Consider the following 27610-nt stretch of genomic DNA (forward strand, 5'->3'; position numbering starts at 1 on the left):
CTGAGGCAACTCCAAGAATTTCTGAAGAGTTAGAGACAAAACACATAAGCTAAAAGTAGGAGATGGGGAAAAATGGTGAATTGTTTGTGAAGAGTTTTTAAGTAAAGTAGCTGAAAGAATTTTTACAAAACTCTTTGGACAACCTCCCTCTGTCCTCAGAGGTTTATACAGGATAAATAGAACAAATACCGTTCCTGCATGTTTGTTTATCTCTGAAACTTCTCCACATAAAAAGTAATGATACCCTTTCATTGACATCATCCAAGTAATAATATCCTTCTGACTGTGTCATGGGGGTAATAACAAGCTTTCAAGTACTTCAATGAGTAATGTATTTTTGACATTCTACATAAAAATAAAAAGACTCCTTAAAAATACATACCTCTTATTTGTTCCAGCACAAATCTCAATATCAATAAATTAAACCATTGTGGATTTGAGTGAAGAATTTGACCCATTGTACCAAAGAAGTAATATAAGTTTGAATGTAAGTTTGAAGAGACTGGTTATTTCCTCAGTTTTCTTAATATTTTTTAATTATTCAATTAATTTGTTTCAATAAACTTTTTATCACTATTCTACACAACAAACGTACATTAGGAGACAAAGAAAGGAACAGGGTGACATACAAGGTTTACCAGAACTCCTCTCTTAAGTTTAATTGCATGTTATTTATCATTCAGCAAATTAGCCTTGAGAGGTCACTGTTGCTCACGCAGAACAGAAGCATCAATGCTAAGATACTACACAGAAAAATAGTTTAGTTAAGCAGTTACTACTAGGCTTTTTACTCTATAATCCAGTCTTATGTTGACATGCAAAGACTTTTTCATGTGATGCAGCAGAAGGTTGTGTGAAAATGTTCATAATGAAAATGTAAACTTTCTTCTTTTAAATCGTTACTTTAATTACTTAATATAACATAGATTTAGTACAATAAGATGATCTGTATTCATTAGAGTAGTCTGATTAGATCGCTTCTTGTCATAATGATTTATCACTAATGTGAAATACATTGCAATGTTGATCTTTTTATTAAGCCAATATCTTTTAAAGCTAAAGATCTAGCAAGTCGTACAGGAAGTTAACTGTGTGCCTGTTTGTTGAACTTGATTTACTTCATTGAGCTTTTAATATCATCAGATAGAATACAAAGATCAAAGAATCTTCCTGCCTAAGAGGGAAAGTGAACTGCATATTAACTTTTTCATGCTACCAGTGAGACCTGTAACACAACCAATAGAATAACTGCATTGCAGAGGCATGAATCTTAGGAATTAGACTTGCAGAAAAGCTGCAGTCATCGGCTGTAGCTTCTTTCAGAACAAATTCCCTTTTCCATGACTGTGAGATGTTAGAATGCCCGTTTTACTCTGTATTCCCATTTGACCTCATGATAAAAGCAGGCTTTCAAAGCTGTTGTAAACTGAGGGGGAGGTTTGCCTACTCATTTAAAAAACAAGTAGTAGCACTTGTCTTACATCAAAACCGAAATTCACTGATTTGTTCTGTTCTTGTTCTGCCAATAATGTGAAATCATATTTCATCTGTTTGCAATGATAGTTCTCTCAAACTCCATCGTATCCTGTAAGCTAGATTTGATAGCTGTGAGACTGAAGAGTATCTAACCCTGTGAGAAACCCTGGTTAAATTGGAATCACTCGCAGTAACCATTTTAGGATGTGCACGTCATGTATGAACAAAACTATATAGGATTAGTTTAAAACTGTTTTCATGGTAAACCATCTCCAGCACCTTCTTTCCTTTCAACATTTTAAATAGGAGTAATTTTGTACTTTTTGGCTGTGAAGGTTATTTTCCAATTTGCTTGAAGCGACGTACTTTTACCGTTAAAGCTCTGATCCTACAAACATTTAAGCATATGCTTAATTTTAACTAGTAACAAAATCTTTTATATACTGACTAACAGGATAATAGCATTTATAAGATTTGGGCCTTATTTGGCTTTCAGGAAATCTTTTTATGCTCCTCCAAATACTTCAAGCAACCCTTTTATTGAGCAAACTATGCCTGCAATGCTGCAAAGGAAACCCAAAATAAAAACAGAGATATCTGCACATTTCTCTAAGAAGGATAGTTTTTTCCATTTAAGTTTTAAATGGAAGAGAGAAGGAAGAAGAAAAGTCATAGCAGCACCTGTTACACTGCCTGTTAAACCCATCAACAGGGCAAAATGTGGTATGAACATGGCCATCAGCAGGGTTAACAGGAGAAATGAACCTCTTACACCCAGAGCGAATAGTGGAGATGTGTAATTGGAATGGTTGCCTCTAGAAATACAAGCATACACAATTTCTGTAGCTGCAAAAAAGGGCAAAGGGTAAGAAAGAAGAGCCTTGGTTAAGAGACACAAATTCACTAGGGTTTGAAGAAATGATGGCAGGTTGTCAGTAATAACTTCCTTCGTCTCTTCACCCCAGGTCAAGAATGCAGTCAGTGCAAAGGTTGTTTTCAAGACACAAGCAAAAAAATGAGTCCAATTCAGCATACATCTAAATTCCCCTGGGTTTTTCATGTTACCTTCAAGTGTGGGAAGAAATATTTGCGAAGTGTAACTGAAAATGATCACCCCTACAGAGACCAAGAAGTCCTCAAACTCAACGGAGAGTCTGAATTTTGCCCAGGACCATTGATTTATTTGTGTGAGACAGTAAGTCATCACTACAAGGATGATAATGAAATGGACCAAGGAGCAAAGCTGGCTGAGTTTGGAAACAATTTGGAGAGTCTTGATAAACACGCAGGGCAGCAGTGTAACAAATGCAATTGCAGACCAAGTTTTCTCAGTCACTGGTACATATGGAAAACTATGTGACAGCAAATTCCCACTAACAACCAGATACAAAATACATGTCATGATCAGTTCCATCACTTGGGTCACATTGACAACTATGCCACCTAGTTTGGGAGACAGCTTTTTGCAGCAGGCGTTCGCAATATCTTCATACGTGTGTCTCACTCTTATGAGCTGCCCATCTTCATTTTCTTCATATAGGCAAGCGATTAGAATTTTGCCTGTGTAACAGCATAATGCTGCAGCCAAGATAATAAGAAACAGGCCACTGTATCCACTGTGGAGAAGAGCATACGGCAATCCTAGGACAAATATTCCCTGAAAAAGAGCAAGAAAAAGAAAAGATAGTACAAAATCCCTGAAGGAAAATGTTTACTAGAGGCCACACTCCTAAACCTGCCCTCCGTCGAACATTGCTTTCACCTAACTGCATGGTGGAAGTACTGCTACATTCAGCTAAGCAGGTGACAATCATGACAAATGTGTTTATTTATGATAAATGAAATTATCAGCAAAAATAACTGCTCCTATCGACACACATGTAATGATAAGCTAGGAAAAAGAGACTGTGACTGAATGATAGAGTCAGGTTCCTAATTAATATTTAACGCTGATGTGATTAGAAGCACATTTTAGAAGGTTCATAGGCAGTTATTGAGTCAACATGCATATTAATGAAACAGGTTCAATATCAGTAAGATTAAGCAACTGTAGCATCATCTGTAAAAGTTTCATTCAAATTAAAAATAGCACTGTTCATAGATCCAACTATGACAATTGTCTTAAGTCTATAAAAATTGTTAACAGACCTCTGGAAAGAAAATGGCATTAGAGTGACATCAGACTTTGCTTTTGTTACCTCTGCAGCTTCTGTGTGCCTCATGTGGCCTTTGCTCTTAAGTCCACTGCTAAAGTGATTCTTCTCACAGCTGAGATTCTAGACTGTGAGAAATTATTTAGGTGTTTAAAAATACATGTAAATCACATAGGCATACTTTTCTCTAAATGGTGTCTGAAAGGAACAGAATTACACTTTTTTTATCCAGTAAAAAAAAAGGTGGCATTTTAGTTTCCAGAACACTGTGTGCATTTCTTTGTCTTTTTCCTTCTTTCTTCTCTATATTTAAGGACAAACGACACTTTTATGTGGTTTAATTTCCATCAGCACAAAACCAACAAACCCCTTGAACAATAGTTATTCATAAAAAGATCCAATTTCGGAAAGATATTTCCGTGACATTTCTCTTTTTATGCTGCAAAGCTGAAATTAAGCAATGCACATTAGTCAGACTGGTCAGGCGTTTTTGTTCTTGATGGCTGAAGAAAGGTAAGGAAGAAACAAAATGCAGTTAACCAGTTCTACGAAAATTTTTACTTCAGTATTTCTTACAGCACCGATGACATGATGAAATATGAGCATTTGTGCTCATGTTTGCTATTACGGCTTGACAGAAGGACGTGATTTGCATCAAACCTATCTAAACTCTATTTCTGACCAAACCTGAGCAACCCCATCTGCTCTGCCAAATCCATGGATCCCTGACAGAGACAGACCTCTTCACAGAAGGGGCGACCCACTCTTCTTCTCTCACTTTCTGAGTGGGTAGTGCCACTGACTTCCTTCAGGAGCCAATGCAGAAGAGGTGAGTTTAGTGGTCTAAATCTTAATTTCAGACTCTTCCGTCCACAATCGTGAACACGAGGCCATGTAGGGGACAAGGACTTCAGGTATGCTTCTGTCTTTGGTGTTTTCTGTCAACTCCCTCAGGTTTTATACCCAGCAGACAGTTTCTGTGAGGGCAGTCTAGAAGCCCAGTTCTGTTGGAGCTCATCATGAAGGTGGGTGCTTGTCTCAGCTTTGTAGGGTTCATACCTAGCCCCCCCTTTCTAAGTGATACAAGTACTCCCTGCCCTGATCCATAAGGAGGGCTATGAAGAGAGGCAATTTTTCAAACAATGAATAATCATCAATGTATAAAAAGTATTCTCCTTTTCTTCCAGCCACCTTCCTTTTTGGGCAGTTTGTGGGATGAGCATCAACCAGAGAAGAAAGATTAGAAGTCCTTAAATTAGACCAGTATTTTTTCTCTAAGTCAATGAACAAAATGGAGTGCCCTTTGTATGAATGAGCAGCATTGCCTGTTTCACCAGGCTTCAGCCTAGATGCAGATATCTTCAGCTTTCAGGTGAATTAGAGCTGGAAGAATAGTATTAAATACATGCCCTAGTACATTTCGATTAAAAAGGTCTATGCCTTTATGTACTGAAATAGAAGTACCTCACGTATGATTACTGGTATAACAATAAAGTTATTGACTAGATGATACCTTTTTTGGTTGTTTTCAATGATTTCATTACAGCAACGGTTTTGTATAAGTCACAGGTGCCATTTCACTTAGGAGCTGGGACGTTTGACTACATAGCTTGTGGTACTTCAGTCACCCGAATCTCCCCGCTCCAGTGGCTTAGCTCCATTCTAATACAGGTCCCATGACCCAATTAACTTGCATTGTAATTAGCATTCCTTTTGTACATGAACTTCACAGAAGTGTTCAAAATTCTACCATTTCTGCCATCTAACAGTCTACTTTCTTAAAAAGACCAGGTATCTGGCTGTATGCAGATGGCAGGCAGCACCTGTGTAACAGTACCTTTTGGTATTGCGCCATTTGTAATTGTGGTATTGACTGACTGGCTAGTTAGGCAGTTGCCTAAAGAACAACATGTGTTTTCTTTTCTTTGAAAACAATCCTTGGAGAACATTTAGGTAACAGATTGAGTTTAAAAGCATCACAAATAAACCAAGCCTATGAAAAAATCAGGAAGACAAAAGCCAGAGTCATCTTCCATATTAACATAAGAACGATGATATTTTCTCAGTTCCTTGCAGTTTGTAGCAAGCTTATCTCATTTGTTTCGTACTCACAGCATTATTATTTTGCCCCTTAACCTGCATTTGGGAGGTTAAATGATATCTGCTGACCCAAAGGGTCACTGTATAATTAAACTGCAGGTAAGTGTCAGCACAGGCCTTACCCACACAATGTCTTCTCCCCTGCTGAATTTAGTCTATTAACGTTTATATGACTAGCCTCAACCTCAACCAAAGCATAAGTCTTTCAGAGACGTTATCACATTAGGCAGACATTTACAGTCTTCCCCACAGGTGTCTGCTTTTCCATGCTTAATTTTTAGTTTAATCAGAGCATACCATAATTCTAACCTCTAACACCTCCTTGTTGTTGCTTATATCAAATAATTTTATTTGCTACCTAACACAGACCACAGAATGATAGAGGTGGGTTTTTTTTGTTGTTGTTTTTTAATCTTCTAAATTCAGACCTTATTAAACAAACCCATTTTTGCACTCTGTATATACTTTCTTAAAATTATATATCAGTGATTGCCAATTTCAAATCATATACAGTGAGTTTAGAATTTCTAAATTGAAACTTTCTACAGAAACTATAAGTTTTCCTTTCAGCTGAAGTCTTTGACATCTTTTCCCCAGAGTTTGTAAACAATAGCTGGTGAGATTTGTGGAAGGGACTTACCATTTCTGTGTCCTTCAGCTTTCAGTTGATAATAGAAAGCAAACATTGTGAACATAACAGGTTTTGCAGCTTTTTGGATACAGAGCATGATTGGTAGAGAGAAATGGGAGAACTCTGAACGTGCCAGTACAGTATGTATGTGCTGAAATGACAGTGCTTTTCCTGCCTTGATAGAAAGGTTGTTTTCCATTTAAAAAAAAAAGAAGTTTCATGCTTCAGCACATTGTCAAATTTCTACGAAATATCCAAAAATGTTAGTGATGGCCATAAGAGCTTAAAGAAAGAAAGGCCCTTTGTCAAATTTCAAAACTCATTTTGGATTTGATATTCTATTCTTACCTTTCCAACAGCAATACTTTCTGTTAGGCCCATTTCCTGAACACCTGTTACACCATTTGTCAATGCACATTCAGTCCAGCCTGGCCCCAGCACTTGCTTTTATTGAGTCTTCCCACCCTGTGTTCTCGTGTCCAAATTATGGCACTGAAAGCCTTAGCTGTGAGGCATCAATTAAAAATGAGCGACAAAAGGAACTGTTTCTTAAATTGCCTCCCAGCTCCTAGTTTTAGCATTCTGTTTGGGAAGTGTTCCTGTCTGAGTGGTTTTATTTTCAACTTTTCTAGTGCTAAGTCAGTGTCAGCTCTAACTGTGCTGGTTTAAGGTATGTGTTTACAAAAGAGAATAGCACAGGGAAAAAGCACTCACACAGTTGCATACAGGGGAGGTGGAGTTTTTGAAACAGTCCTCTATCACGGCTCAGCTTGAGCGGTTGTGTTATTTGCCATCTCTCCATCCACCCTGTGTAAGGAGGGACCCCACGCTTGCCCTGTGGGCTGCATCTTCCCTTGTCTCCCAAGACGTTTGCAAGACTTGGGTATTCTCACCCTAGACTGAGGACGAAAGTGGACTGTTCATTGTCAATGAGTGAATACAGCTGCCTGGGTGGAGGTCCTTGTCAAATGTCCAGAGCAGACTTAGCCATAGGCAGCTGGGCCTAGAAAGAAGAAAGGACTGAGGGCTGACCTGGTGGTCAGTCTTCAAAGAAACAGCAAGGACAAGAGCGGAAAGGGCATGTAAGGAGAGGTCAGTCTCAGCTAGAAGCTATTTATTAGCCTTGTCAGAATACCCCCAAGCGGAAGCAACTGGGTATGACAGCTACCACCAGAAATTACCAATCTGCCTACAATACAAACCAAGCAGATCAGGATTTCCAAAATACATCTGCACATTAAAACATTTTTGCATTTGTCGATGGTTTGACTGTGATGTTTGAACCACATGGGAGTGTTTCGCACACCAGCAAGGCTGGCTGCTTATTGTAAAATACTACATACCTGGATTAGTGTTGAATGCAAAAACCGGTTCTGCTATCATACCACTATTTGACGCTACTTCACCTCAGGGGAAGCACCTCCCCAGGGACTAAAACGTGTTTAGAAAAAGGTGTAAATAAGCACAGTCAAGCACTCTGAGAAAATATCAAAATTCCTTAATGTTCAGTTTAAGACTTTTTAGTGCCAGGTAAAATCTTTCATTTCATAGGCTGTTTTAACCTGAAATATGTCACTTTGAAACACAAAGCAGATAGAAAGGCAATTAAAAAGTAAAGAAGATCAAATCATGGTCAGAGTTGAGACATGTCAAAAGACAATAAAATAAAATGGAGTAAAAAACAGTGCTTAAAAAAAGAGAGAGAAAACGATTTCACTTTAAGACTTAATCAGATGGAAAAATAAATTAAGAAATTAAGAACAATTTAACTGAAAATTATTCAGTTAGTTCAGCTCTCCTACATGTAGAGTACATGCTAATATGACAGACTTCTGAATTACCTCTGATTGCCTTTCTCACCATCTGTCGTTACTCCACTGGAATGGTTCATTTAGGCCTAACTATTTTCCCAACTATGTATTTGATTCCCTGCATGAACATGTGTTAGGCATAGAAACTATACAGGAAGGCCTCCTTCATGGATCTTCTTGGAAGAGGAGGGAAAGAAATTCAAGAACCCTGCTTTTCAGTGCGCTTCCACAAAACATTTAATAATGTTGTTTAGTATTTGTTTTTGTTTAAAATAAATAATTTTCCTGAACTGATACAAGCCTGTGTTGATGTGGTATTTATATGAAGATAGAAGTTTATTAGCACTAAATTAAAAAATATAGTGAATCCCTTAAGCTCACACCATGATAACAAAACTACTTGTTTGTTGACCTTTTTCCTTTCTCAGCCACCACTGTGATCAGATGTATCAGATATGATAAGACGTATTCTATTGTTGCACTAATTTTTAAATCAGAATGTTGTGTATTAATGTGTCAAAATTCCTTTTAAAAGTCTAAATACATTATTTATCTTTCACTGCCTATATTACAATCTCATCAAAGAATTATATCAAGTGTGTTTAACAAGGACTGTAAGGACTCTTTCTCCAAAACTGTAATGATTGACACTAATTATATTCCTAACTTTTCATTCTGTATCAATTAAAACATGTATTAAGAATTACATTCTTTTTCTCAGAATTGTTGCCAGGTTTCACTAGTCAGAAATTAACTGGCTTTTTAAATATTGAAATGATATCCACAAGCTCCTGAAAATTCCACATGTAATAGCATTTAAATAAGAATATTATCAGGTCAGATGTATCTTTTGTAACATCTCCCAAGCACAACCTTGCTGGGCATTCTGCTTTCACAATATTAACAAGATACATTTTAACATCCATTTTAAATAGTAATTGTAGTTATCTAATAGTTAATTGTCCAAGTCTAAGCTTGGAAAAAAATAGGCACCTCAATTTATAACTCACACCTATCTTAAGACAGGTCGTTAGCAGAGCTGGGACAAATTTCCTTTCAGAGATGCCTGTTTTCTTTGGTGGGCAAGAGAATATGTACACAATGGAGTGTAGACACACAGCTTAGAAACTCTGAGAGTTAGCTTTCAAATATCTTATGCAGAATAGCATGATACTCATCCTGAAAAATTACAAACCAGCCCACTGTTCTCCTGAGCACATCCTCCTGATTCTCTACAGAAACTACTTATGAACAGTTGCATCTTTTTTCAGAGTTAAGAACAATTTCAGAACCTCCCTGTACTGCTAATGTAGGAAACCAGTGTAGCAAAATTCAGTGAGAGATCTCAGAGAAGAGGAAGGTGATCTTACATTAGAAAATCTCAAAGTTGATTTTTCACACTTGCACATCCACATACTCAAGAGCACTTGTGTGTGTGTCCTACTGGCTTGGCCAGGGTCACTTGCGTGCACCAAGGAGGACAAGGGATGCTGGTGGTCAAGTGCTCACTATCTCTGCTGTTCATCTGGACTAGTGATGACAAACAGATTTTGGATTTACCTTCTCTATTCTTCTAGAATGGATGAAGTTTGGGATCTTTTGCCTCATTATGTTGTCTCATCCCCCATAAATATTAGGCAAAAATCCTGAATTTCACAGTACTGTTGCTTTCCTTATCTTCATGTTTTACAGATACTTTCCTCTACTTCATGTCCTTAACACTTATCTATAGGTCAGTTTTTCTACCTCTCCCGTTGAATGAAATCACATACACATGGGGCTCTGTAGCAGTTAATGCATACCTTCCCCTTTAATTTTGTTCTGCTGCTTCTCCTGGTGCTTGTAGACAAGTAAACACAGTCACATATACAGACATATACTTCCATTCATACTTAATTTACATCACAATTAGTATTTCTGTTTCAGGTTTTCACACTAAACCCAGCCTTTTTTTCCCTAATTCCTAAAAATTGTTTTCTTATTGTCCTAATCCCTGGGAGATGCACTTTTTTCATGGTGTCTTTGGGTTCCTATATCTCTTTGCTACACTTCATAAATTATAATTTAATTTACAATGATTACTCTCCCATTTGCTATTTTTTTTTTTTTTTAATTTTAATTGATATATCCACTTCACACCTGAAGTAGGAGGAGTTTTAACATATAGGCGTGCTATTTCTTAATTATGAGATGTGGTTTCTGGACATCTCATAAATTCTCGTTAAACAACTTTCAAATTGCTTTCACAATTTGCTGTCTGTATTTATTCTTCCAAAACAATTATCTCTCATAATTTTCTGTAGGTTTGTAAAATTCACTCTTTTGAAGTACCGAGTATATACATTACTGTCCCCTGTTTTCAAATAATGAATTTAATTAGATCCACTGATCTGTTCATCTTTATTCAACATAATGAGGCTCAAAATAGAATTATCTCATGTTAGGTTCAATACCTTTTGTGTTAGATAATTATCATCTATCATTTTTAGAAACTTTAATGATGTTTTACTACAGACTGAATACAGCCTCCAGCATAGGTCTTTAAAAATGAAGTCACCAAGAACAATACAAATGTTCTTTCCAGACAATAGCTCTAACACAGATAATCATCTCTCTAACATAGAGTGCCACACTCACTTCTTTTACGTACTCTTTTTTTGTAAACATATTTTACCTAATTATTTTTAAATTCAGTTGCACAAATCATCCCACCATGTATTTGCGATATCAGTTATGTCCTATTTCTTCTCAGCAGTAAGAATTTCCAGTTCCCTAGCTGGCTACCCAGACTTCTGGCACTGCTCTGCAGACACCACGAAAAGAATTCATCTGCTTTCCCACTTGCTTCACAGTTTGTTCACAGCTCAGCTAAGTTTGAATTAAAAAATACTACAAGCTGTTCTGTGGAAATCTTCAAATATTGTCCATGGCTTGTATGACCTTAGCAGCAGATCCAGCTCCTTAATGTCAGTGAAAAGTCTTCCTTTAACTTCAGGGATGGTTGAATTAGACCCCAGCAATCTTGTTTTTCCTGATTTTTCTTATTCTTTCTCTCTGCCACTGCCAGCCTCTTTTAGCTGCAGGGAGGAAAGTGGCTAAGGTTCGTATTCTGTGATTAATGCCTGCAATCACCTTATATACCGAGAGAAACTTTAGAAGTGTTGTTCTGTCAATCCTTCAGGTTCCATAAGCTGATGATAAGGTGGGTAGACTGCTCAGGAGATGCTGTGATAAGATAAGCGAGTAAGGAAGCCGCATGGTCTGCGCTGCAAAATGTATGTGTGTATTTGAGTGACAGAAGCCACTGATTTTGCTCTCCTTTTAGTGACCAGATTAGTCTTAAGAATCTCCTAAAGATTAGGAAAGGGAACAGAGGGAAGAAAATGTCTCAACAAAAAAAGGAATTGCTGCAATTGAGTGTGACAACTGATCCCATTGGCTTTGCTATTGGTTTAAATATTTGTTCTAACACTGAAATAATATGCTTGATGCTTAATTCTGCATGGTTTGATGGAAAGTGTTAGTTTGCATAAATTCAGAGCTGTCTGCAAGAATGCACTGAATCACACAAAGTAATTCTCTCAAGCAAATTACCTTTTAAGAAAATATATTATTTTACTTGGTCCCAAAGGAGAAAGCATGCTTTGGTAGAAGAATGAGGGCTTTTATTATGTGTTACATAGCAGAGAGGAAAAAGATGAAAAAAGTATGACAGTCAAAACTAAACCAAACATTACTTTGAAAGTCAGCAGTGACAAGCAGCATGAACTAACTGCCTGATTACCTATTTCTCACCTTATAGGTCATCATGGATTCTCAGATTTTCACCTGAAGGCAGGCAAGTACTCAAAACATCCAGTACAGCAACATGTCAGTGAGTTTCCACGAAAATGTGGTCAGAAGTGCTTCAGGGGAGGCAGAGAGGGGACTTTGTGAGACTAGAAGCAAAGCAAAGCAGTGGGGAGCCAAATAACTTTATTTGAGTGCGCACTGCCGTAACAAAAAGAAGAGTTAAAGTGCATAGAAAGTTCAAACTCAGGCTGGGAGAAAGCACTTGGCTTGTCAGGAGTTTTTCTTGAATGCTGCCTGTATGGGACAAGCCACAGTTCCTGTTACTTTTAATAAGTGAGGCTGAAGAGGAAATGGAAAAAACCAAACCTGTACTACAAAGAACTTTGCACTGGAACAAACCTTATGGACCTCTGAGAGGTGAAAAGGAAGACAAGTTACATCTTCTGATAGCTGGGCTGTATTTTCTGAAAGCTGGCATAGGATTTGTCATAACTGAATGCAGACTAAAAGGTGACTGAGTCCTCCCCTGGCTAATATTATCCTGTTCTTTCTTCAGCACAAACCCAACCACCAATTTTAGGTGGACTCTTACTCAAGCTATAATGACTCCCAGAGCTCGGCATATAGAGGGGAAATCTGTCATACATCACTGCCTGGAGACAATACAGTTAAAAGTCTGGATGAAGGACGTAAATAGTGGTATACCATTATTTTTGGCCTCTAGGAATCAGTAAACTCATATGGAGTATCATAGTATATTCTTCTGTAATACGTGAGAAAAGATGCTGTCTTATAATTAGGTTGGGTATAGACAACAAATCTCTATCGCTTTTCTTCTCTTAACCTCAGTTAAACTCCAGTGGCAGTCTTGGAGGCTTCAACCTTTAGGATAAAAGAAGCAGTGACTGATTTTACTGCTGATATTTCATCGTGCACAGTTACACATAAAGTTAAGGTTGCAAATGAATTCCCGTAATGGAGGTGTCTCTCTCCTATAATGACATAAAAGATCACATCATTCTTAAAATTCAACAAAGTAGAATAATTCCCCTAATTTCAAGTAGATTAGACAAACATTCCCAAATGTGTATAATTAATAATAAAGAGAAAAACTAAAGATCAGAAAACAAATGTATCTGAGTTTTCTGGCACATCATGAGTACTTAGAATAAAGGCAAAGTTATTTAAGCTCTCCTTTAAAAAAAAAATTTTTTTGAATGTAGTTATGCATTGTGAAACCAGGAATATGGCATACAAAATGCATGCTGAAGATACCTTTTTAAGGTCTCTAGATGTAAAACACTTGAAGTATTACTACTTGAGGAGGTACTTCACATTCTATTTGTGCAGACTGTGACACAGTGGACCTCTACTGTCCCATGAACAAAGGTCCTAGAGTTAAAAAGTAAGTCATTCTCCTTTTCTGTGTTTTTTTTTTATTTTTATTTTCCTCTTTTTTAAAAGTTTAATTTATTTTTTTGTTCTGCAGCAGCACTAGAAAGACTTGAAGACAGAATGCTGTCTGGAAACAACAGCTGAGGAAGTCTGGATGAACAAACTGGGGACCTTGATTATTCCTGACCTTTGACAAAGACCTCAGGTTTATTCTTAACTTTTAGATAGAAATACTGTCTGTACAATGATAAAAACACTTTTTCTTTATTAAAACAAAGTTAGTTAAGTAATTGCTGTAAAAGTTCACATATTTAAAAAAAGATTTTATTTTTTTTTCTTAAATGGAACCATTCTGACAGTGCAGGGAAAACTCCTCATCTCTATTGCATCTCTCCTTTATTCATACTTCAGTGTTGAGAGCTGTAGTGATTTCATATTTGAGAAATTTATTTTAAGACTGTATTTAATTTCTGTTCCTTTCTTCTAAATAACTTGCATTTCTCACATTCAAACTTTTAGGCAAAATCCCAGCTTATTAATGAGGTGAAATTAATGGATTTTAGGTGAAAACTTAGTTACTATTACTAAATGACTACTCTTTTACTCTCTTTGATACCCAAGGAAATTGTTAGCATCTATGAATTAGACTAATCTCACCCAATTTTTCTGTCTAAATCAGACATTTAATGAATGAGTGCACACAGTAACAGAAAAGACATACATGACAAATCTACCTTGCTTTGAGGCACACTGATTAGGAATGGGATCTCTAACTTCACATACCTAAATACAGCGAAAAGAAAAGCTACTCTTCTGGCTCTGGAAAGGATGGATAGACATAAGGATCACCAGAGGACTATTCATTCCAACAGTGTAGGGCATTTATTTTAGGATTTGTGAATCTCATTCAGAGATGCCTGTCTCTCTATGTTGTCTATAGAGTGACATAAATTCCTTTACGAAGGCTGTGAGGTGCCCGGGAAGAGCAAAGGAAGAGCTGGATAAGTTGGGTACATGACAGCACCAGGGGATGCACGGACAGTGTCATGAGGTAAACTGGAGAACACTAAAACAGGGGTTGTGAAACATACGAGGTAGCAACAAGGGGTAGGAGAATATGGCAGGCGAGAAGCTGTGAGGAAAAATGACTGATAGGAGAAATATCTAACTATAGGCATAAGACAGGAATAAGTAGAAGGCTAGGGGGAAAGGATGAATTATGCAGCTGATTATCCTTTCTGATTAGGAAAGGAAACCTTCAGGGGTGGAATGGCAGCTCCTCACAATTTAGGAGATAGCAGAGTCTCTGAAATCCCATCCAAGCAGCAGAGGAAAGCCTACAGTTTTGTGCAGGTATTTTATTTTTAACTTGAGATGACAACAATAAAAAGTATAAAAGGAAGAGCTCTGAGAGCAGCTGGCTTTCCAGCAAAAGTGAAAAAAGCCAGCAGGCAAGCAAAAGCAACAAGAGCAGGAGTGGAGAACTCATTTGAAACTCCAGATCCCAATTAAAGCTTAGAAGATTTTTAAGTCCCTTAAGGGAAGGTGGCTGGGGAGATGTCATTTGGAGTTGCAGAAATCATGCAGACAATGAGACAAGAGAACAGCTTTAAAATGTAGTGAGATAGAATACACCTCAATGCCAACTTCTAAATATGGTACAAACAGTAAAATGAGGGAATTAACAGTCATTATAAAAGAAAAAAATAAGATAACTTTTTATAAATATAAGTAACTTTCTTATAAAAGAGAAATAATATACCTTGCACCATGTCATTCTTATACCCATATTTGCATTTCCTCAGGCTTCAGTAGAACTATTCATAATTTCTGAAATACCCAGATTTAGTTTGAAATAATCAAACTAGAATGGGTTTTAAAACTGAAAAAAATCCTCTGCTTCTCAGAGAGGAACTAGCCTGAATAAAACATGTTTCTAGACGGGAAAACTGAGCAATAAAAAAAACTGTCATGAATGGAAATACCCATGTACAGTAAAGGCAAAAACTGAAGCTACCATTGCTACTGATAACATAAACCAAGTAAAAATGTTTGCTCTAGGGACCTACAAACATAATCTTGTGGTGCTGTTATTTGTGTCAATTCAAGAAATGGACTGAGAGAAATTGAAATGGATAGCAGAGTATGGTGTATGAGTTGAAGTGAGTGTTTCCTCACTTTGACTCATATGTTTACATTTTTGAGAAGTAAATATTAAATTTGATTTTTTTTTTGTTAGCTATTTAGTGAACACAGTATTGTACATATGGCAAAACTAGTGCCACTGGCCAAGAATACAGAGAAACATTGCCTTCCAAGAAACATGGTGTGTGTGGGGAGAAGAGGGAGAATAGATGCAAATAGAAGTCAATTTCTTTTATTTAGCTTTCAGGGCAAAACGTTTTATACAGCTTACTGTGCTAAAACTAGGTTACAATATATCATCTTCAGTACTGTGTGTAATCAGTGTTTAAGGCTTTTTATTTTCTCAAATAGCTCCATTTGCTCATTCAGAGAGAGCTTGTGCCATTTCACTGAATCTCCTGCTGTCAGGAATTATACACATTGAAGTAAACTGTAGATTAACGATCTACAGGTTGTGTGGAAAGAGCTTTACCATTTGAAAAGTCTAATACAGAAACATTACAATTTCTGATTCTATCCGTACATTATAATAATTCAGATGTCCTTTACTTTCAGCATTAAATTCTCATACACACCCACAGATGTTGAGCTTGTCAACCTTTATTCCTTAATGAACCCTAAGGTTTACCCTTTCTTTTTATAAAAAAATGAGCTCCCTTCTGAAAATTTCCTAATGAAACTGAAGGAAGTTTATAAAAAAATGGAAAGGAACACTATCTGACAAAATATTTTACGTTCTGCTGCCTATCTCTATGTTCTTGCTGTCTTGAGAGGAATGTTATCTTGGGAGGAGTTATATGTCTAAATATGGTTTATTAAAACAAATTCACTGAGGTTACACGTGTCATAAGTTTTAGGGACAGCAAGAACACTTTTAAGAAGAATATTTTACATCAGTGATAGCTGGTCAGTGGCACGTGCCATAGTGAAGCACAAGTGTACAAATGATCTCAGCCACAGAAGGCTGGTAGATAATAAAAACAGGTAGTTTGGGCTTTGTTTTGAAAGGTAACTGTCAAATATAATATCACAACAATAAAGTAAGCAGACACAGAAATTCAAAATTGCCTAACAATAGTGTTCTAAATACCATGTGACCTGCCATGAATTAAAACTGGAGAAATTATACCATCTGTTTTCGTTCAACTTGTTAAAAATGCTCTCAGGGGTTGATGAGACCAGAAAGCATGGCAGATTATTTTGATTTTAGTGTAGTGGGAAACTAGATCAGCTATTCCCTTCACCTGAGGGAGCCAGAGATCCTCGTTCTGCAACAAGTCATGGTGCATTGGGTTCTCCCATGGAATAAAGTCATCATTCTTTCAAGCAACTGACAGTTACTTGATCCTGTTTGGCAACATTTACTATTTCAAAGGGTGTAATTTTCATAATGCTACTATCCCTTTATCTTTGATACCATGGTTCTGTCATTGTCTTTCCTGACCATCTGGATTTTTAAGATGGAATGCCCATTTTAATGGCAGAATATTCTAAAGGTACTCTTATCCCATTCATCTGCTGGTTTATCTTGTGGTCAGCCCCTACAATGCACCTCAATAGCAAGGAGAATCCATTCTATACAGAAAAAAAGAGAGGAAATTGAATCAAATGTCAAGCTGATTTATCATAGGCCACATTTAAACAATCATTTGTAAAGAGTTTCTGCAAAATAGAAAACATTTTAAGTCTTTCTTTCAAGATTGTTCTCATTATTGGAGCACCTGGACGTCCTTGATTGGAATCCCATTGTGCAGGGCACTGTGCAAACGGAGTCCAAAAAGATGGTCTCTTCTCCAAAGAATTTAAAATCTAGGGGTAAGGTAACGAAACAAATACAGGCAGAAAGGGGACTCAAGGAACCCATAAGTCAATAGAGAGCTGTGAGTCAAGAGGGTAAATGATGGTTTCAATGTAGATTATAACTGAAATTTTCAGCAAAAGGACATTTCTAAGATGATCAGAAGAGTGCAAATAAGTATCTTCATATAAGTTCATAGGAACGCTTGTTTAAATATTTAACAAATTGACAATGGTAATTGTAACTGGAAGAACGGAGATCAGAGTCAATAGATGCAGAAACGTAAATGGCAGATTGTTAAAGAAAAGGTGAGTAGCTTCCATTTGATTTGATGGTTGAAGAGGTGTTTGCAAGAGCTGGTGGACAGGTTTGGGCTCCCCAGTTCAAGAGGGACAGGAATCTGCTGAAGCGAGTCCAGCGAAGGGCAACTAAGATGACTGAGGGATTGGAGCATCTCCCTTATGAGGAAAGGCTGAGAAAGCTGGGCCTCTTTAGCCTGGAGAAGAGAAGGCTGAGGGGAGACCTTATGGCACACAAGTATCGAAAGGGTGGGTTGAAGGAGGATGGAGCCAGACTCTTTTCAGTGGTTCCCAGTGACAGGACGAGGGGCAATGGGCACAAGTTGGAACATAGGAAGTTCCATTCAAATACACGGAAAAACTTTTTTATGGTTAGGGTGACGGAGCACTGGCACAGGCTGCCCAGGGAGGTTGTGGAGTCCCCTTCTCTGGAGATTCTCAAAACCCGCCTGGATGCAGTCCTGAGTAATGTCCTCTACGCAATCCTGCTTTAGCAGGGGAGTTGGACTAGATGATCTCTAGAGGTCCCTTCCAACTCTGAAGATTCTGTGATTCTGATTCTGTGATTCTGTGACACATGTGGTATGGAACCGCATCAGCTTTCCAGGTGGGTGTGCATGGGGTGAGCTTGGCAAGGCCAGGGAAGAGTGTAGTGCTGTGACTCAGATGGGAAACTATTAGCGCTCAGATAAGAGTTTTAGCCTTGTGGATTGGTAAATCAGACTATGTATTAGTGATGTTTTACAATACAAATAAGTTGAAGCTGAACATAGGCTGAGTGTGAATATTTATAAAGACGCCTGACTGAAAGGTGATGCCAAATGATAGGCCTGCATGGCACGAAGGACAAAGACATTCACAGGTAGTGAAGAAAGGTTGGTGTGGGCAGATGCTGGATAGACGGCAAGGAGTTCTGTTTAGCTGCTTCTACTACTGACTGCTGAACAGACAGACCACTATATTTTTGTGGGCAGCAGAAGGATCTAAATGAGATGTGAGCTTGAACTGGCCCAGGAAACACACTCTGCTGTCATCACACACTCCCACAGGCAGTGAAGGATGTGGTGTCTATCAGCAGTGTCTCTAGCAGCCCTGAGAGCCTGAGTCTGACCTCAGGGAGGAAGGCAGAGGCAGAGCTTCAGGAGGGATCACCAGCATTTGTTGCGTGCCTGGTTATGGACAGCAGTGTAGAGCAGAGGAAGCTGGTCGTGGCCCTGAGTATTAATTCACAAACCACTTTTCCTTATGAAAAATTCTTGCAATGCAAAATACAAATAGAATGGTGGATCATGTGTGTGCTTGTAGTTATCTACCTACCAATGCAAAAGCTTTTTTTAAGCATTAACACCCCCAGAGCGGGCCATGTCCTGGGTGACTTGGAGGTTTCCTAATGATGAAATGAAAGGAAAAGAAGTCTGGGAGGCAGAGGCCCAATGTTCAGGTTTCTGAAGTGTTACTTACATGTACTATTTATTTAATATATGTCATTGGAGAAATGCAAACTGACACACCCTTTTTGCAAATATATGTAAATATGCACGTAAATCCCACCTTTGTCACTTGGCAGGTTGTCTATTAAGCTCTAGCAACACCTTTGATAGTAGTTGGCCTTTGAATAATGGCAGTGTTTAAAGCTCTTGGGTGGAGATGCGCTTTCATTTCATTCATATAACTGTACTTAAGCTGACTTAGACATAAAATAGCAGAAATATTGATATCCCCACTAAGGGTGCCTCTTGGCAAGCTGAATTTGGCAGCATGCCAAAGCAACTAGCAAATTCCAATTAAGGCTAAGGTTCATGTTATTACTGGCTAGAAAGCATCGCCGTAAGGAGAAGAGTTGAGCTGGTCTCTCCCAGCTCCTTGACTGAACCCCACACTGGGACCAAGGTGCCCAACTCCTGCTCTGACTCCCTCAGACCTGTGGGGCAGGAGGAGAAGGGTAGGAGGAAGCAAGCAGGAGGGCCCACAGCATGAGGCCAGGTTTACTTTTGACTGCAAAGCTTTGTTTATAGACTTTACTGGCAAATGAATTAGAAAGGAGGTTGAAAATCAGTGCCCAAGTACTCAGCTGTGTCTGTGCATTTTTCCCCTTCTCTGTCCTCAAATACACAGTGGGTAATGACAAAACCGCTGTTTTAGAATCATAGAATGGTTTAGGTTGGAAAGAACCTTAGGATCATCTAGTTCCAATCCCCCGGCCATGGGCAGGGACACCTTCCACCAGAAAAGGTTTCTGAAAGCCCTATCCAGCCTGGCCTTGAACACCTCCAGGGATGGGACATCTACAACTTCTCTGGGCAACCTGCTCTAGTGCCTCACCACCCTCACAGTGAAAAATTTCTTCCTGATATCTAATCTAAATCTACCCTCTTCTAGTTTGAAGCCATCACTTCTTATCCTATCACTACATGCCCTTGCAAAAAGTCCCTCTCCAGCCTTCTTGTAGGCCCCCTTCAGATACTGGAAGGCTGCCACAAGGTCTCCCCAGAGTCTTCTCTTCTCCAGGCTGAACAACCCCAAGTCTCTCAGCCTGTCCTCACAGGAGAGGTGCTCCAGCCCTCTGATCATCTTTGTGGCCCTCCTCTGGACCTGGTCTAACAAGTTCATGTCCTTCTTGGGCTAAGGACTCCAACACTGGTTGCAGTACTCCAGGTAGGGTCCCAACAGAGCCGGGTAGAGGGGCAGAATCCCCTCCCTTGACCTGCTGGCCATGCTACTTTTGATGAAGCCCAGGATACGGTTGGCTTTCTGGGCTGCGAGTGCACATTGCTGGCTCATGTTGAGCTTCTCATCCACCAACACCCTCAAGTCCTTCTCCTCAAGGCTGCTCTCAATCGATTCTCTGCCCGGCCTGTATTTGTGCTTGACTCTGCCATGATCCAGGTGCAGGACCTTGCATTTAGCCTTGTTAAATCTCATGAGGTTTGGACAAGCCCACCTCTCAAGCCCACCCAGGTCCCTCTGGATGGCATCCCTTCCCTCCAGCATGTCAACCATGCCGCACAGCTTGGTGTCATCGGCAAACTTGCTGAGGGTGCACTCGATCCCTCTGTTCATGTAACTGACAAAGATGTTAAACATCACCAGTCCCAGTACTGACCCCTGAGGAACGCCACTCGTCACTGGTTTCCACTTGGACATTAAGCCGTTGACCGCAACCCTTTGAGTACAACTACCCAGCCAGTTTTTTATCCACCAAGTGGTCCATCTTTCAAATCCATGTCTCTCCAGTTTAGAGGCAAGGATGTCAGGCGGGACAGCGTCAAATGCTTTGCATAAGGCCAGGTAGATGACATCTGTTGCTCTCCCTTGTCCACCAACACTATAACCCCATCATAGAAGGCCACCAGACTTTTCAGCCATGACTTGCCCTTGGTGAAGCCATCTTGACTGTCACCAATCACCTCCTTATTTCCCATGTGCCTTAGCACATTTTCCAGGAGGATCTGCTCCATGAACTTGCTGGGCACAGAGGTGAGACTGAATGAGAAAAAGGGAAAAAACCCTTGTATGTTGAAATAAAGACAGTTTAATAGAACTGTAACAGAAGAAAAGATAATAATGATAATAAAAAAAATATCCCATGTTTGTGTTATTATACTTTAGAATGTCTCCCTGTCATCTCACGGGAGATAATTATCTCATATGATAATTAGTTTTATACACATCGACAGCATAAATTATAAACCATTGTATATCATTCATAGCCAAACTATTCAGGCTATTAGAGTAATTTATGAAGGAGACAGAGAGAGAGATATTTCCTGTAACTCTTTTGCAACTCATCTATTAGGAAATGTGATTTTGGGCCCATGGTGTGGGCAAGCATAATCTAAGGACTGCTTTAACTAATAAAGATTTTTAATATGTCATTTTAATTTCTAGAAGGCTGCAAGAATTACAATACTTTGATCCATTACTTGTGTAATCCATGTACTTGTTTCTGGGATGCTTCAAGAGCTAGTATGGTGCTTTCTGAACAAATTGTCCATATGTTGGGGACTGTCTGCATGTCCAGGGAATAATTTGTGGAGTAGTTATGTTATATCACATCTCCTACTTGCTGGCAAATCTGACACAGAGGGGCTATGGAAAACTGATTTGCCACTCCTAACATTTCCATAATAGTTACAGTAGAATATGCTGATGTAAATCCATTCAATGCTCCCTCCATCTGTTCATTGCCCAGATGATGTGACAAACAACATAAAATGCAAAAGCTACAAAACAGCAACTTAAATCCCATGAGAAGAATCCAAATATTTCTTCCTGGAACAAAAAACAACTTTAGATGAGCCACCTCTATGTTTAGGGGTTCTGGCTTCATAATGTTTTTAGTGTTTGCAGCTGACCAAGGGAAAAGTAGACTGATATAGTGCATTCTCTAATGAGATTTATGTGAATGGTAGTTAGTTAACTCAAAATCAGTCCACGTCAGAGTGCTTACATGTCAAATAAAGAGATTTCTGTGAAGTAGATACAATTTCATTGTTGTAGGATAACACAATTTTATAAAAAACTTTTGTGACAAAAAGTAGAGTTGGGAATATAAAGAATATATATCCTGTACGTAGGCTTCTCTGTGCTATATGAATAAGTGCACAAAACAAATCTACTGCAGGGTCTGAGCTGAAATAAAAAAAAGGTTATATGAATTAGTGATCTATGTCCAGAATCTTTTTTCCCTCAAGAGAAAATCCAAAGAGAAAACCAGGGTACAAGCATTAGTTACAGAGTCTTCTTCTTAAAAATATATCTTTTATCAATTGCAGTGCATAACGGTGACATTCTATCACAGGAAGAACAGATGTGAGTTACGTATGGCTCTCACCAGGCTCTAGGCTTTTTTGGATCTCCAGTTAGGGCTATATGGGTTTCTGGTTGTAAATCTATGAAAAATAAATTTGGCCAGTATTGCAGATGCATTTAATCTAAAACCATATTAAATGGCATTTTTATGTGCATCACAATAGTCCTACAGTTTTGGAATTTTACTTTACATTGTCAATTTTTGACTAGCTCCATTTGGAAACGTGAATTACTCACTGGTCCTAGGTTAGATATCAGCATCAGGCATCTCCCTTTAATTCTCAGTATCACCTCTTGATGTGAGATGCAGCAGTTTGTTTCCCTCAGACATCTATAATTTAGTTCAGAGTATGACTTTAGCTTCAATGTATAATTCAAGGAAGTTACTGCTCTGGGCACCAGAAAGGATTGACCCTTGTTCTCAAGTCTGGAAAATAAATACTTAAGATCAAGTACTGCAGTTAAGATCTAAGTGCTTATTTAGTTAAATGTGACTAAATTATTTAAGGTTGAGGGTGAGAAGATTTCTATTGTGGTACGTCTAATGACCTGATGGTGAAATCATTTAGCTTTCTAAGCACACAAACATGTACATAGCTATATTTAGAAAATGCTTAAATATGGTGTCAGTAAAGCTTAATGGGAGGGGTGTTTAGGCACTTTAAAAAGATATTTGCCTTTATATCTTTAGGGGCATGTCTGCCCCTAAAGTATCACTGTGTTTACCACTTAAGTCTTCGGGAGTTGTTGATATTCAGTCAGCACTCTAAGGATTCAGTCTGTATTAGGGAGATGAAGGCAGGTAACTCAAAGGAAACATCATAGAAAAATAGATATTAACTGTGAGATATTCTCATGTGAATCTTTTAGAGTTGCATAAGTAAAAATGAGCCAAATTGGAACCCAATATGGAAATGTATCTATGATGGCACGCTGTGAATGATATACAGATATACATTTTCATTTTTAAAAATGGTGATTATTGAAGTGTTGAGTCTTTTCTAAACTAATGTACAATATACACAATATAAATAAAACGAGCATACTTATGATCACTGCTGTAATATTTACTAATTTATTGACACAATTTAAAATAATTATTAATAACACTAATTGCATTCTTGTTATTGCTAGAAGCACTCACAGTAGACAATCACCCTATTGTGCTATTCTAACCATGGAACAAGAAAATTGCCATAAGTATTTCTAATTTTTGTACAACCTAATCTCTTCAAAAGACAGGAAACGAGATGGCTACAGTAGGTATCAGATGCGTTGAATCAAACGGCACATTCAGTACACTTTGATACACCATGTTTTACCAAACGTCCAGGGAAGACTTCTGCACTTATATTACACTGTATTTTAAAGATTGTACAAGCATCATAATACCGAAAGCATTTTGGAGCTGCCTGGTAAAGTGGCTGACTTTTTTGCACTGTTAAATTTGTTCGTGCTCCTGAGATACATGTGGAGATAGACTCACAATGGTGTAAATTACATTTATGCTGAGATGAACCTTATTTCACTTCTTGCCATTATTTCACTCCTTCTTTCTCTCTCTTGATTTTTCCCTATTCTCTGTCATCTTGTACCCCTCGTGATACTACAGAGTGAGTGCCTTTTTCTTCTACTTTAGCTTTTTCTTTCTTGGACAAACATTCTCCTTTCTGTTTGCAACAATTCTCCTACATGTAGCTGGCAAATAAATAGACTTTACTGTCCTTTGATTCTGCTGTGAAATGCTGTACCATTAGAATTTAACTACCTTCTTCCTTGTGACTGTTGCTTTGCTTATCTATCCAGCACTACTGTACAAGTCAGTACAAAATTTTTTTTTGCCTTTTACTGATATATACAAACAAATGCAACTCTGCTAGATGATGCTGTTCATTTTCCCTTTTGAATTAACTCAGCTTTATGGTCTTTGTCCTTACCTAGATTAACTGGATACAGGTTTTCATTTGCTTGTGCGGTGTTGGAATATGAAGCATGTTTCCCTGGAAACTTTAAATGTCTGAAGCAATCATTTACACATACAATATCATCACAAAAAGTGCATGTTTTTTCAGTTGAAGTTAAAAACAAAATAAAAATCTTTACCTGTTTGTTTGAAAATATTTGCATTTAAAACACTCTAAGAAAACCCTTGTGTTTCATTTCAGAGACCAAAGATTTACTCATTTCTACAATAAATCTGGATTGCGAAACAATTTCACTTTTAGACTAATTGTATTCACCGGAATAACTGCTGAGAACACTTCAGAATTCTGCTGAAATGTTTACCTCTAATTGCCATGCAAAACATTTCTGCCCTCTCCTCTGCGTAGGGCAAAAACAACTGTCATTTTAGCATAGATTGTCTGCACCAGTCAAGAACGTTTGGATTGTTTTAATCAGTCTGTTCACAACTCCGACTTTCGCTTCAAAGCTACTCATAGAAATTCCTTCGAATTGTTATTTTTTACTGACAGGTGCCCATTCAATATTCTCTCCTCCTCTCCTGCCTTTCCCCTTCGCTTTCTCTGCTCTCTACCCTTGTTCCTAAACCAAATACCAAGGGATTGGGAAATAGGAAAAATACACACATGTGTACATAGATTCACATATGTGCTCACATATACAGTTTTACAATGTGTCATTAGGACACTTTGGTTGTACTACTAACGAAACTGCAGCTCCCAGGCTCTGCCATCCTGAGCTTGCCTTAGGAGAAAAGCTCAATACAGCTGTAGCCGGCTGCTCTTTTAATGCTGTTTTCTAAAATATTTGACCAAATGAGGTCCAATAGCAGTATGCAACATTCAGCATGCGGAGAGTTTTGACTAAGACCATAGTTACTGATCTGATTGAATAATTTAGCTTAATTTTGTCCTAATTTTAAATAGGCAACTGCATGCTTGAGAGTGTTTGCAGACTGTGTTATTGGTCTATTTTTTAATGGGAAGCTATAATATTAATAATTAATAGTAATTGTACATAACAACATTCAGGAATTTTTAGGCACTTTGATGTATTTATAGAGGCATTATTACTTTTTTTTTTTTTTTCAGAAAGGAAAACAATGGGTGAGAGAGAAGGTGACTTGCCAAAAGGTCATACAGCAAATATTGACAAAGATTGACTTCCAGAATGAAATCTTGGCTTCGGTGGAACCAAAGGAAAAACTCACAGAGACAACAATGGGCTCTCGTCCCAGACTCCCGTCCTGACTAGGTGCTGCTGAGGGAGACCGAAGATAAAATGTGTTACTAGAATGTAGTTGGGGTATTTTAGGACTTCACGCTTTTATTCACAGCTGAACACTTTCCAAGTATGATATGTTACTCTGCCCTAGATGTTACTGCATTGCCTCTCATATGGTGGTGCTCATGTTTTAAAATACAGCAGGGTCAGAAATATGTCCTTTTTCTCCTCCTTTGCAGAGCTGAGAGATGAACTGGGTACACAAGCAAATGTTCATCAGCGTAATGATACCCTTGCGTGATGCTGGAAGGATTAATTTTCTATAACTAAAGTGCCATGAAAAGTTACTGGGACTAGATGCGTCTGTGGATATTTCTTTCTTCTTACCACGTCAGACAGCAAGTTAGTGGTAACGATAGAATTATGTAAGGAAATGAATCATGAAAAGTGAGAAAAAGAATCTGAAACATTTAATGCTAAATTTAAAGATTCAGAAAGATATTTAAACTCGACACAGAATGCTGGTACCAAATGCTTTCAGCATTTTCAACCTGACTATTTTTTTAACATTGACAAGTATTATTACACTTGTACTTCATGCTCCAATTTATATCTAGTCTAACCTACATGTCAGTAAATTTATGTCTGACGTCAGTCTGGCTCTTACTATCCTCTTTTTATTAGATGTTTACCTCACATTTCTATCAAACATCTCTGTCGCTGAATTCAAATACAGTTATTAAAGATAATGTCTGCACTTCCAAAACTGGTGCAATCACCAGCTTTTCATTTTCACCTAGTTTAAATATTTTTTAAACTTCATCTAACGTATCTATCTTTTTTTCCCTTTGAAACTTCATTTTTTCAGAGTGCTAATCTTATGCAGAAAGGTTGAAACATATTAGTATTAAATTCATAGAAACCTTTTTGAATATTGCAAAATGATGGTACGGTTAAGTAAAATAAAGCAGGCTAAGTGATGACCAGGTTTTTCAAATGATGATTGTAATGAGTGGGCAAGTAAAAGGTTACCTGAATGGCATTTGTTACATTCCATCCTGCTTCCCAGCTGGTGATCAGTTTGACCTGGGCATGTGGTGGGGGAGCTGGGGACTTGTATTCTGGGTCCTGGTGGCAAACATCAAGCTCAAAGTTCAGGGGTCCATCTGGCTCTTCTCTCTCCTCACTGTGAGCTCGGTTCAGTTCATCTCTTCTAGCAAAATTCACATACTCTTCTTCAGTGTCTAGGCAGCTGTCCCATCTCACCATTCCCAAAAAGAGGGATGGAGTTTCCCTAAAGCAGTTGAAAAGAGATGAAAACATCTGTTTCAGGTGAGCCATCCTGAATATTAAAGTAAATATGTCCTTACATGTCTTTATTTTTTTCAGCAGTTGTACATTGTTGATACTTTTGTTAGGTTAGCCTTGATATTGTAGCTATGATTAATGCAGTTTGTTGTCCTTAGTTCATTTATTTGTGCCAGTTTCAAATGCCAGCGAAAGAAATATCTCCAGTGTCTTCAACATACTGGCCAGAGTAGTCTGCAGCGAGATTTAGTAGTCTGCAAGATGCAATTTACAATTCAAATCCTTTTTCCATTTACCTATGCTATCTATGTAGATCAGTCACTCGTGAAGCATCTACAGGTGGTTGCAAGAATCTCTTCCTGGAAATTATGCATGTTTCTAATACAAATAAATAGTTCTGCCAAAAGGAAAAAAAATGCTTCATTAAATACTAGAGTTGATGGACTGACTGCTAAGTGAATTCATGTAAACAAGTTCACTTTTCCAGATGTGAGAATTTTCTGCTGTGTTTTAGTGTCTACAGAGGTCAGTAGAACTGTAAAAATGTTTTTTAAAAAGCTCAAAGTTGCAAGAACAACAACAAAAAAGTAGCTCGTTCATAACTACATCTAATTCACAGTTGCTGGTGACAGTTAGGGGAATGACATAGAGCTGTGATTATATGTTTGCTGTATGGAGGTAAGTAGTGATACATTATGATTACT

General features: G+C 38.1%; 1 protein-coding gene across 1 annotated transcript; it reads right to left on the bottom strand.

Moving 5' to 3' along the window:
- Nucleotides 1-1981: 1981 nt before the first annotated feature.
- Nucleotides 1982-26867, bottom strand: LOC104282114 (vesicular inhibitory amino acid transporter-like). The gene is made up of 2 exons (XM_009880192.1): nucleotides 26631-26867; nucleotides 1982-3133 (listed from the first exon to the last, which is right to left on the bottom strand). Exons 1-2 carry the CDS (start codon nucleotides 26865-26867, stop codon nucleotides 1982-1984), a joined length of 1389 nt encoding a protein of 462 aa, XP_009878494.1.
- Between the last annotated feature and the right edge of the window lie 743 nt (nucleotides 26868-27610).

Source organism: Charadrius vociferus, unplaced genomic scaffold (genome assembly GCF_000708025.1).
Source record: "Charadrius vociferus isolate BGI_N301 unplaced genomic scaffold, ASM70802v2 scaffold82, whole genome shotgun sequence".
NCBI classification, from domain to species: domain Eukaryota; kingdom Metazoa; phylum Chordata; class Aves; order Charadriiformes; family Charadriidae; genus Charadrius; species Charadrius vociferus.

What these genes read in the sequence shown, in the direction of transcription:
- LOC104282114 (XM_009880192.1), bottom strand. Translation starts at nt 26,867, where the DNA reads ATGGTGAGATGGGACAGCTGCCTAGACACTGAAGAAGAGTATGTGAAT. An exon ending in ATGTAACAAATGCCATTCAG is followed by an intron (nt 3,134 to 26,630) that starts GTAACCTTTTAC and finishes GCTCTTTTTCAG; the next exon opens with GGAATATTTGTCCTAGGATT.